The sequence below is a fragment of the Leucoraja erinacea genome, chromosome 12, assembly GCF_028641065.1.
Source record: "Leucoraja erinacea ecotype New England chromosome 12, Leri_hhj_1, whole genome shotgun sequence".
Classification (NCBI taxonomy): Eukaryota; Metazoa; Chordata; class Chondrichthyes; order Rajiformes; family Rajidae; genus Leucoraja; species Leucoraja erinaceus.
The window spans coordinates 24,682,549-24,695,619 of NC_073388.1; the positions used below are offsets into that span (position 1 = coordinate 24,682,549).

The following is a 13,071-nucleotide window of genomic DNA, read 5'->3' on the forward strand; positions in this document are numbered from 1 at the left end:
TCCAGCATTTTCAGTATTTATTTTAGATTTCCTAAACGCACTAAAGGTTGTCAGGGCTTATGAACTATCTTTCTTGTGTAAAGACTTTTCATTACATACAGTACATATAATCAAAGTTTAAAAAGATATAGCAGTACCAAGAGTTGTGGATTTAGAGTGATTGAAGGCACTGGCTAGAACTCATTTATTATGACATTTATTCTGATGGTTATTAATTATAGTCAGCTATGAGTCATTGCTACAACTTTCCAGATTCTCATTGAAAACGAATGTAAAGCAATTGTTTGAAAGTAACTTTACACATTTCAAGTCTGTTCTTATAATGCAGGCAAATGAAGAGTCTGGGTATATCCCTCCTTACAAAGGGGAGTTGGTAATTTCAATAAAATATATTCCAAGTACCAAAAGCGCTCCTGCAGACACGAGTAAGGGTAAGTTAGTAACAACTGGCTGTGTGTATGATGTTTTACTTATTTTTTTGCACTTTACTTCTAAGTGGTTCACCAAGCTATTATGAATGTTCTCCCCTGGACAACAATGTATTGTGAAAAGATAATGCCCAAGGTTAGAGGTTAGCGCATCCCCATATCATACTGCAGCCTTCCTCCCCTATATGTGCTAAGGAAGGTCAGAGCTTCAGTTGGATGGGAATGGGAACATTGGTTGCATTAGCACTGAGGATTATGTTGAAGTATCGGGGGAGGAATAATTGGTATCAGCTTGGGCGCCATGGGGATGGCAGAGTTTGGTTGAAGATAGAAGGCAAAAGTAGCAGGAGTAGTGAAGATACTATTTCCAAAAAAATACTTTAGACATAGCCATTGGTGAGACCTCACTTGGGGTATCATGAGCAATTATGTTTGCCATGCAAGAGGAAGGATGTAATTAAGCTAGAAAGGTGTGCAGAAAAGATACACCTCGGATATTGCTGGGACTGGAGGGCTTGAATTATAAGGAGAGACCAGATCGGTTGGGACTGATTTCAATGGAGTGGGGGAGGCTGAGGGGTTTGCTTATAGAGGTTTATAAAATCATGACGTGCCTGGGTAATTAGAAAGTCAATCTTTTCCCCAGGGTAGAGAAGTATAAAAAGATTCATGGGCCTATCCCACTTAGGCGACTTTTTAGGTGAATGCAGTCGCCACATGTTTGCAGGTTATTGCCGGGGAATCACCTTCATGGTCGTGAGGAGTTCCCGCATTCTGGGAACTAGTCACGGCTTCATTATGGTCGCCGTGAATATTTCAACGTGTTGAAAAATTAGTGGCGACTAGAACTAAGCCGCCATGGAGAGTAGCGAGAATTCTCGTGCCGTAGGTGGGTCTCCAGGAGGTCCTAGTGGGTTGGCAGGAAGTCGAAGGTTCTCATAGTTTCTTGAGATTGTAGCCGGTGCTGACCAGTGAATTTCATTGGCTCATTGGTGAAAAAAAAGGTAAGCAGTAATTTTCAGAACCAAGGATAACCGACCGGTAATGTTAATGTCCGCAGAACTTCACAGCCGTGTATCTCTGGCGTTTTAAACGTTGTCTGGCTTCTTAAAAGTTGTCTCCACTCCTTCTCCCCCCCCCCCCCCCCCCCTCATTTAAAGAACTTACCATAGACTGTGCTTTAGCCGTCTTAAGTACAGCGCCAACCTTCCTGTTCATCGCGGCGTGTGTCTGTATCAACTTGGCTTTGCACCGCGTTAATTTCAGACAGCGCTCCCCCCGCTTGCCTTGTCCCCCGCCTGCGATATGTGTGTGTGTGTGTTCCACTCTAACAGTCGCCGTTCCAGTTCCTGATTTTTTTAGGCGACTGCCGGCAACTTGACAGTCGCCTGAAAAATCGCCTGTGGGTCAGGCCCATAAATGCTTAAAGTAAGTGGGGAAAGATTTTGAAGGGGGTTTAAGGGAAGAATATTTTCACAAATATAGTGGTGACGATATGGAAGGAGCTGCCAGAGGACGTGATAGAAAAAGAGACAAAAGATGTAGAAGACATTCAGATAGATGCATGGATAGGAAAGGTTGAGAGGTATATCGGTCAAATGCAGACAAATGGTAATAGCTTAATTGGGCACCTTGGTTGGCTGAGATGCGGAGGGTCGAAGGGCCAGTTTCCATGCTTCATGATTCTAACTAAATAGTCAAGACGATCAGGAAATGTCTTTCAAACATTATTGTACCATCTGTTCCATACGTTCACTTCCAATGTATCAGCTGCATTCACATTTCCTCCTTGAACAATACGGTTGATAGCCAAGCCCCAATATGTCAGGCAGCAGGACTCTAGACAGTTGTCCTTTCCATAAAGCCTTTGCAGTGGCTGTACTGAGCTTCAGTACACCCCTTGGGACATCCTCCAGCATCTCACATTGTGCCAGTCAGCAGCACGGAGGTCAGGATTTGTTATACGTGTCAAAAAGCTACTTTATTCATAACAAATAAACATGGGATGCAACCAGTACACATTCTATTCCTGCATTCAGTGTTCCAAGAAGTCAGTACTTTCTCTTTCCAGGCATCAACGTCAGTCGTGCTTCCTCTTTGAACAATACAAGCATGACGTGTTTGAGGAGTTCCTAAACAGGGCCCAGCCTCTCAGTGTTCAATAACAGCAGGATCCTGGATTATGGTCCTCCCCATGTTGCCGATGTGGTAGATGTACAGCTTTAATGCTTCCATCAGTACAAGCCTCTGCTAATCAGCAGCTTTCTTATCAGAAAATCCATGTCAGACTTCATGGTCGCAGACATGGCCAAACGCTTCTTCTAAGACATAGAGGCAGACAGCATGGAAACTGGCCCCTCCGCCCGATCTGGCCAGGCCAAACAAGATGCCAATCTAACTTATTCCCATTTGCCTGTGTCTGACCAACATCCTTAGGTACACAAAAATGCTGGAGAAACTCAGCGGGTGCTGCAGCAGCATCTATGGAGCGAAGGAAATAGGCAACGTTTCGGGCCGAAACCCTTCTTCAGACTGATCAATCTGTTTTCCTTTCCTATTTCCTTCGCTCCATAGCTGCTGCTGCACCCACTGAGTTTCTCCAGCATTTTTGTGTACCTTAGATTTTCCAGCATCTGCAGTTCATTCTTAAATTCCTTATAAACCTTTCCTATCCAGGTACCTGTCCAAATATCCCTTAAATTGTGTTATTTTGCCAGCTTCAACAACTTCCTCTGTCAGCTTGTTTCTTTTTGTCCAATTCCAAAGTATATGTGCATAAATTAATTTCCAGGCTAATGTTTAAATTATGGACGACCTCATTGTAGAGATTTTGTTTATGATTCTGATGGGTTGCATTTAATTCAGGAAGAGAAAGACCTGAATCATATGTACGGTATTTTGATTCCTGGTTGATTTGAGATAATTAGGACCAGGCACACCCAGTGGATGACGTTTCAATGGCAATGATTCAAATAGAGTTATGTTAACATTGTTCCAATATTACTTCCTTGTTTCTTCATTGTGAATCATTGGTTTGACTCCACCTCCTCTACCATGTGGCTCGCATGTATGTTTATGATAACCTGGTTTCCATTGTTTTTTTTGACAGGTAAGAAAGCCACAAGATCAGTAGAGGGTGGAGAGCTCCAGGTGTGGATTAAAGAGGCCAAGAACCTTGCACCAATGAAAGTAGGAGGAACTTCAGACACCTTTGTCAAAGGGTAAGTGTTGTGGTGCTTATGTAGGTGTACAAGTTATTAACTAAACATCAGTGCTTTAATTGAACAATGCTGATCGGTATGTGTGAATTTGGAAGTGAGTGAGGAGACTGAAATGGGGGAGCAAAGCACAGAACATTTACTGGAACAGAAAGAAGTTCAAATCGTCAGCTGGTTCAAAACATATCTGTGGTAGGGAGCTGTAATCTTCACTTCCATAATCATTTCCAGGCCACTCCTAAGGAAGGAAGTCTCCCAACAATTACAGTGAACTCACTAAACACATAAATCATGACTGATATAAGGTTAAAATGTCAAGGAGGGGCCTTGAATTCCCGAGGCAGATCTATCTTCAGACCCTGCACTTTGTGCCATGACACATCCTCATCCCTTTCACAACATTCATTTTCAACATCTTATTGTCATCCTGGTCAGTCAACAAGGAAGGCATTTCTGCCCTGCTGCTTCCCATTGTTGCCTGCTCTGTCCCCAGTTGTTGTATTAGACTTGCAGGGAGAGGGCATGCACTATAAATAGGTAGATATAAGCTATAAAGGGCAAGGGAAATAGTGTAAAACCATCAGGCCTTCTGCTGGCTTGTATAAACATCAGGAACAGAGAATTATTGTGAATTTGCAACACGAAGGGTGTCCATTTTGTCCATCTTGTTTTAGTCCAGAGCCCTGCAGGTCATGACTCAATAAGTACTCACCCAAGCACTAATTAAATGAGATGAATGTGCCTGTAACTCCCACCCTTTCAGCTTTGGGTTTCAGACCCCTCCCATCAGCTCAGTGGTTTGTTATCTAATCACCTAACATCTACTGTAAACCTGCTCCTAGTTTTTCATCATTCTGCACAAAGAAGTAGGTCCTTTTTTTCATTATTTAGACCCCTAATCTAAATTCAATTTCTTTTCTGGCCTACATTCTAATGAAAGTAACCTCAACATCCAAACCTTCTGCAAAACTACATTTTTCCAGTCCTGGCAATCTCTTTGCTAATCTTCTCTGCACCCTATCCTGAGCAGTCAGTTTTCCTGTAGTTGTGTTTGGATATGTATGCAGTATTGAAGCGGGGTCTAACGTGTTATAACCACATTTGCCTACAGTCTCAATTTACGGCTCAGTCATGTTTAGCACTTTGTACATCCCCTCGTGCCTTTTGCATCAATCACATATTGCATGTAGGAATTATGGAAAAGGATTTAGGGAAATAGGCGATGATTACTACTTTTAGCATTAGAGAGTTGACATAACAGATTTCCTGCGTCGCCCTGTTGAAGTGGAGGGAAACTGTATAAGATCCTATACTCGAGAAAAGCAGATAACATTGTCAGAATTTCCAAGATATTTCATCACAGTGCAATGTGACGGTAGATTTGTGCAGTGAATAATTTGCGAGAGAACAATGTGTTAATACCCACATCTGCAAGGAATTAAATAGAATGTAAATGTATTATCTGTGATAAATGAAGCGTTGAGCTTTTTTCATCACTGGTCTGCAATTCATGCAATGAGAATTGTATTGTGCTGTTCCTCCCCTATTGCTTATGGCATTCTTTCTAACACTTTACTATTTTTAAAAAAAAATCACAGCAATCATTTTTTTTCTTTATCACGTCTTTTAAGGAGAATCTGTAAATAAAAATCTAATTCATTTCTTTTTTATTCATTTTCTCTCCCACCTTCTAATGTCCTAGTCTCCACTTTGGATCAATCTGTGGTCACTAATTGGAAAACATATTTTTAAAGTGCCACCAAACTCGTGAGTCATTGATTACCCTTATTTCCCCTGCTACAGTCTTCAACAATTCTCATCTCTGTCTTGAAGTTTCAACAATGGCCGTGCCAAACTAACATCAATTTATAGACTGACTTTACAGTTTTTTTGTGGCTGATATTACAATTTCGTTGCCATTTCATTTACTCCAAAGTGGCCTTGCCCACAAGGAAAAAAAAAGTCAGTGATGACTGTCAACTTGTTTTTTTTTAACTGATATTTTATAGATCGAGGACATTTCCTATTCAAATTCTTTCACAAATTCAGTTTATTTTATCAATGCCAGAAGGCAATTGATGAAGAATTCAACACATTTTAGGAACACCTCTAATTTGCCACTAAAGGTAAAATTGATGTTTCAGGTACCTTCTCCCGTTCAGAACCAAAACATCCAAGAGGAAAACTCCTGTGATGAAGAAGACGTTGAATCCTCACTACAACCACACCTTTATGTACAATGGCATAAAATCCGAGGATTTGCAGCATATTTGTCTGGAATTGACCGTCTGGGATAGAGAGGCCCTGTCATCCAATGACTTTCTTGGAGGAGTCCGTCTTGGAGTTGGATCAGGTAGGCAAAGCCAAATGACGGAGGCCCAAAGAGGATAGAGAATTTGAGCTGGCAGATTCACATTTATTGGGCTCTGCTGAATTGTTTAGTATGACAGAGATGCAGCCAGAATTTCTGAGAGGAACAGCATTTAAACTCAAGTTGGCCATTATTGTGTTCATCTTCGATAGCAACTTCAGGCAAGTGCTGAAGGCAGCGAATATCCACAAGCTGCTGCCTGAGTTATATAATTTCTTGCTCCATAAACTGTGTGAAATGTGCATCTTACTCACTGGTGTCAGGAAGTTGATATACTTGCAAAGCTATTATAAATGAAACACAACACAGTTGGGATTAGTCCCTTTCAATCTGAGTACTTTCTAAAATGTATTTGTATCTTAATTATTTAACTCCCCCTCAAGCTTAAAAGGTTTTTTTTAGTGTGATGATGAATTCTCTGTTTTTAATTGTTAAAGATTTAAGTATTTTTCACTTTTTCTCTTTAATTCTGAAGTTTCCACAAAAAAAAAAATTCCACGCAGATCTGCTTGCATGTGGCTGAAAACTGCGCCAATGTTCAAGAATTCTGTCCAAGAGTACATAAGTTCCACATTTCCAGAGACAGATTTCCAGATACAGATTTCCAGAGCTCAGCTGATGAGCTCCATCTAGAGTCCAAAGGTGTGACAAAACGTCCATAGGTTTCCATTTCCAATGAGGAGTCTGTCTGCTGTTCATGTGCCAGTTTAGGCGGAAGCAGGAACACCAAACCCATCCAGTTGAATGACATAAAGCATTACAAAGCAGAAAGGTCATTTACTTTTATTAAATTATTTTTTGTTAGTTTTTATTTTTAAATGTTTGAGTGTTTTGAATTTTGTTGACACTTTTTGTTATCTGAGAAGCCTGTGGTCCGAACTTAACCAGTTGTAAAAGCAAATCCCCGATCAGGGCTTGCCCTTTACAATTGGAATGGTCCTTTCCTCACTTGTCAGCGTGAACAAAAAGCATAGCACAGTACAGCATAGGAACAGGCCCTTCGGCCCAAAATGCCTGTGCTGAACATGATGCCAAGTTAAACTAATCTCCTCTACCTTCATGTGATCCATATCCCTTCATTCCTGCATATCCATTTGCCTATCTAAAATCCTCTTAAATCCCAATAGTATATCTACCTCCACCACCACGTCTGGCAGCGCATTCCAGGCGCCCACCATTCTGTGTAAAAAAAAACTGACATCTCCTTTAAACTTTGTCCCCTCACCTTAAGGTTATGCCCCCTAGTCATTGACATTTCCACCCTGGAAAAAGTTCTGACTCTCTCATAATTTTATATACTGTTGCATAGGAAACAATCCACGTTTGTTCAACCTCTCCTTATAGTTTATACTCTCTAATCCAGGCAGCATTCTAGTAACCCTCTTCAAACCCTCCACATCCTTCCTATATTAGGAAGACCAGTACTTTGCACAATACTCCAATTGCAGCCTAACCAAAGTCCTATAGAGCTGCTACATGACTTTCTGACCCTTATACTTGCTTGGAGCAGTTCACATATGCCTGCCCTTTTCACGCTGGCCTCAAATGCCCTTTGAGGACACAATGTCATTTAGATCTGTAATTTAAACCAACATGCAGTGCATTCATCATGACATTAAGATCAAGAATGGCCTTTCCATTCTAGTCACTGGTTAATAAAATCTTAACATTACTGACAGAAAATTGCCACAGTGGATTTGCACCTGAATCTCTCCTCCAACCACTTTTTGCACATTTTATTTCAGGAACAAGCAATGGGCAGCAGGTGGAATGGATGGACTCAACCGGAGAGGAGATCAACATTTGGAGCAGGATGACCCAGTATCCTGGCTCCTGGATTGAAGGAACTCTGGCACTTCGTCCAGATATGACAGGAAATATATAGGCAACAGATTTGGGTCAAACATTACATTTGTAAAGTGTGAAAGTGGAATAATGTTATCAAACTTTAAGTGCCCTAGCACATATTGATATTTGATTCTGAAAATAAATCCATACAACCTTTTCTACCAAATTGTCCTCGAGAAATCAAATATATTTAATTTACTCAAGAACTAGTCACATCTTCCCGTCCCCACCATTTTCTGCTTTCCACTGATTTATCGCTCCGTTCCTCTGTGGTTCACTCATCCTTCCCCACCCAATCCTCCTCCTCCCCAGGTACTTTCCCCCACAGCAGCAGGAGATGCAACACCTGTCTCCACATCTCTTCCCTCATCTCTGTTTAGAGACCCCAAAAGCACTTCCAGGTGAGGTAGATGTTTACTACTACCACCTCCTCCAATCGCTATTGAATTTGATGCTCTTAATGTGCCCTCCTCTACATAGGTTCGATCAATTACAGACTGGATGATCTCTCCTCCAGGCCCTGCTGGAGCTCCCAGTTGCTACTCATTTTCATTCTCCTTCCTAAATCTATACCGACCTTTTAGTTTTCGGCCATCTCCACTGTCGGAGTGAGGACACAAAAAAATTGGAAGAAAACACTTTGAATCCTGCTTGAGTACCATACGCCCAATTGTATGAACATTGAGTTTTCTAATTTCAGGTTAACCCCGCCCGTCTCATCTATCCTGTCCCTCCCCCTTACACACCTTTTTTCTCCCATTCCCTCTGTCCCCTTCACCCAATGTATTTCCTCTCCTCCATCCACTCCTCTTCCACTGCTTCTTGCTCAATGTCGCCTATTTTCCAATTCCCCTTCCTCTATTTCCTTCTCAGTTACTATCTCCACCCATCTGTCCCCACCTAACTTATCTGCCAATCACCCCCTCGCCTGATTCCACCGATCACTTGCCAGTTCTTGCTCCACCCGTTTCCCACATATCTCCCTAACACCTTTCACCCCTCTACTTCACCAATCTAAGAAGGGTCCCGACCTGAAACGTCATCTATCCACATCCCCCCAGAGATACTGCCTGGCCTGCTGAGTTCCTCTTATGGTTTGTTTTTTGCTTTGTTAATTCTTCTGGTTGACTATCCAAGATATGAAAATATAACGTATAGCACAGGAGCAGGCGTGTAGACCCACAATGCTGCATTGAACATAATCTCTACTCCCTCCCTACCTATCTGCCTATCTAAAAGCCTCTTTAATGCCACTATCATATCTGATTCCACCACCATCACTGGCAGCGTATTACAGACACTCATCACTGTAACTTTCTGCCATTGACCTTAAAGCTCTGTCTTCTAGTCTTTGACATTTTATCCTGGGAAAAATAGATTCTGAATGTCTACCTCATCTCTGCCCCTCTTAATTTTATACTTCTATCAGCTCTCTGCTCAACCTCCAACATTTCAGAGAAAACAACCCTAGTATGCCTAACCTCGCCATATAGCTAATACTCCTAATCCAGGCAGCATTTCTCCAAAGATGCCTGCCTGCCTGCCTGCTGAGTTACTCCAGCACTGTGTCTTTTTTTGTGAACCAGCGTCTGCAACTCTGAAGAATGGTCTCGACCCGAAACATCATCCATTCCTTCTCTCCAGAGATGCTGCCTGTCCTGTTGAGTTACTCCAGCTTTTTGTGTCTATCTTCGGTTTAAGCCAGCTTCTGCATTTCCTTCTTACACATCTGCAAATCCTTTCTCTGCATTAATCTCATCTGCACCTATCCAAAGCCTCCACCTCCTTCCTATCATGGAGCGACCAAAACTGCACACAACACTCCAAATGCAACCCAACCAAAATATTGTAAATCTGCAACTGACTTCCTTACTCTTTAGATTAATGCCTTGACCAATGGAGAGAAGCATGCCTTCTTGGAGGGAACCACTCCCTATATCTGTTTCCACTTTCATGGAACTATTGGGTTGGATGCTGAGATCCCACTGTACATCAATACTGTTAAGGCTCTTGCCATTAACTTTATACTTTGGACCTCCCAAAATGTAACACCACACATTTGCTTGAATTTATCTCCATCTCCATCTATCATTTCTCCACCCATATCTGCAACTGATCTAAATCCCATTGAATCCTTTGACAGCTGCCTTCACTGCATATGACATCAAAATTAATGGAGTTGTAGACAAACTTACTAACTAATGCATCTACAGGTAACCCTTGCCTCATGTGTTACCTTTCTGCTTCTGTTGCGGGGTCTCTATCCAAAATATTGACAATTCCTTCCCCCACAAATGCCGAGTTACTCTAGCAACGTTATTTGCTCAGGATTTGTGTCTCTATAGATTTTGGGCACTTTGCCAACACATTGAAGAAGATATGACCCATCTCCATCAATGGCCTGAAGTTACCAGGTAGATCCCCAGCCCTGAATGATTTTATCACTTGCCCAACTCTAGTCCACAAAAGCAGCCTTTCCAGACTGATTTGTGGGACAATTTATTACCAGCAGATGGCACTGATTTGCAGCCCAACATAACTGAGCTGTGCTTTATTAAAGCACCTGTGAGTTTGTGGACTGGAGGACCAAGACTGCTATAATCAATCAATGGTCCACAGCACGGGCTGAGTGGGGTACCAGTGTAAGTTTAGAATAAGATACATTATGATAGGCTGATACAGATCATATCCTTCTGCCTAATCATCACCACGAAGAGCGTCAAGCTAGAGAATTTAAATGCAAAGCAATAATTTCAAAAACTATTAGGTACAAATTCATCTTTTGCTAAAATACATGCTTTGGTGCTCTATGCATTTTGAACTTCCATTTCTTAATTAATAAAATAGACATACTAAGACTGCAACTTGTCGGCTCTATTTCGGTCCTCAAGCATCAAAAATACATTCTCATATTTTCTTTTTCAAAATACTGAAAATAATTGTAAGTTTTGAAAAGATGTAAATTTGAAAGCAAAAGACCAGCTTAACAATCCATTGATAAGGATGGGTTGCTGGAATTGTTCATACAAGCTCTCTACCCAAGAGGAAGTGTAGGATATTCGAAGGTTTTACAATCATTGTACAAATTAAACAATTTAAAAAATATGAAATATGAATGAAAGGCACTGGAGGTGTTTTGCAAACACACATAAGTACGTACAAACCTCATGCATATGACAATGGGACAAATTTTTCTCCATGTTGATTTAATAAATGTTTATCACATTAACTATGACTATGTTCAGTTTCTTTCTTGATATGACAATATAATTATTGTTAATGTGATGCTTTAGCAATGTTAAGTTCTAAAGAACGCAGGCATCACTTGGTACTTCTTGTGCCAACAGTAAGCTAGAAAGTCACATGGCTCTAGCAGCCATCCTTATGAAGTGAATGAGTGGATTAAGAATAACGTGTATGAAATTACATCCAGTATTAAACATTTAGGTTCAAAGCATCTTGTTTCAATTTATACAGTAGCTAAAATGATTTTATCTGAAGGGTGCTGACCTGAAACGTTGGCTATCCATGTTCTCCAGAAATGCTGCCTGACCTGTGGAATTAATCCAGCACTTTGTGTCTTTTTATGTGGATAATAGGTTGTCTTAAATTTTCCGGTTTTCAATAGTGAAAAAAACTAAGGCATATCTATAAAATTAGTTCCTTGCACTCGCCAATCGATTTTGTGCTGGTAATCATGCAGAATTTACATTTTATGCATTTCCGAATGTTGAGCATGGCTTTCAGAATGCTAGTCAATCTCATTTTTTTGTGAGATGAGCTGGCCAGTGGTGTTACTTGGTGAAAAAGATGAAGATGTGGCAGCACCCGGTGGTTGGGCCACTAGCTACACGAACCCTCAGCAGTCGGGGGTAGGGTCATATGACTGGGCAATGGCAGGGAGGAGTGGTCACGGGGTATAGGTGTGTGTCCCGGTATATATAACGAAGCCCAGGACAACCCTCTCTCTGTGACCGAGCTGACCAGCTTTCTTCTCTCTTCGGGTGAGTGTCCTTCCACCTCAGCAAGTGCTCAGCTCGAGCCCATGAGGCAACAGCCTCGCAGCAGCAACAACAACTTTGTGTTCGAGGACCAACGTGTATGTATTTCGAACCTATTATGCCTGAATAAAGTAACCCGTTTATTCACGACGTTTGGTACCTCTACAAAGCAGGTCGAGCGTCGCTTCGGGCCGGCCGGCCACGGCGGCCATTTGTGCAGTCGCTGTGGCGGCCATGTGAGAATAGGCTGTGGCGGCCATGTTGGGCGCTTCCCAGATGTGTGCTAGGCGGCTGGCATTAATGGGCCTCGCACCACCTCTGCAGGTAGGGACTCCACCCACCGTCGCCGGTGTCGTTGGAGACCGGCTGAGCTGCCGCGCCCTTGGCAGAGGCTGGAAGCTGCTGGGGCATCCGTCGCTGGACCGCCGACTCACGACTGGCCGAGGCTCCCCCGAAGTTGGGTCAACCATAGCCCAACCGGACGGGCAGCCAATGCCCAGGGATCTTCAGGGTCCGCGCCGGCGAGGTGCAGAAGTTTGTCTTCGGGCAGTTGTTCCAGGTAGGCCCACTCTATCGGGAGGCTAGGCCTTGAGCAGTGGCCGGTGGGGTAATGGGCGGGCCCCGCTCTCTCGCCACTCCTGGGGCAGGCGGCGGTGATGCTGAGGGGGGGGGTGCTAAACTCGCAGCTCCTGCAGCAGCTGGTGGAGGAGCGGCAGCTGGTGGGGGAGTGACAGCTGGTGGGGGAGTGGCGGCAGTTGCGGCCTCTCATCCCCGGTGGTCGGCTCCAGGCAGGTCATGCGGGAGAGATTGGCGGCCATCACACAAGGCCCGGACCGCGCCCATCGACGCGGGCGGCCTGCAGCTGCTGAGACAGCAAGGATAAGGGGGAAATCCTTTAAAAACCGAGATGAGAAGAACTTTTTTCACACAGAGAGTGGTGAATCTCTGGAACTCTCTGCCACAGAGGGTAGTTGAGGCCAGTTCATTGGCTATATTTAAGAGGGAGTTAGATGTGGCCCTTGTGGCTAAGGGGATCAGAGGGTATGGAGAGAAGGCAGGTACGGGATACTGAGTTGGATGATCAGCCATGATCATATTGAATGGCGGTGCAGGCTCGAAGGGGCCGAATGGCCTACTCCTGCACCTAATTTCTATGTTTCTATGAGACCAGACACAGTCGGGAAGCGAGCGGCTGACCACGGCGG

General features: G+C 43.1%; 2 protein-coding genes across 2 annotated transcripts in view; both read left to right on the forward strand.

The window, feature by feature from the left end:
- sytl4 (synaptotagmin-like 4) overlaps nt 1-11,094 on the forward strand; it is a 60,156-nt gene extending 49,062 nt beyond the window's left edge. Inside the window, exons 15-18 of the mRNA XM_055643842.1 lie at nt 329-431; nt 3,538-3,649; nt 5,791-5,999; nt 7,763-11,094. Coding sequence (XP_055499817.1) covers nt 329-431; nt 3,538-3,649; nt 5,791-5,999; nt 7,763-7,902 — 564 coding nt within the window. The 3' untranslated portion in view covers nt 7,903-11,094. The remainder of the gene's footprint in view (nt 1-328; nt 432-3,537; nt 3,650-5,790; nt 6,000-7,762) is intronic.
- The window catches only part of pin4 (protein (peptidylprolyl cis/trans isomerase) NIMA-interacting, 4 (parvulin)), a 275,834-nt gene that overhangs the window by 142,761 nt on the left and 120,002 nt on the right, over nt 1-13,071 (forward strand). The gene's annotated exons all lie outside the window — the stretch shown is intronic.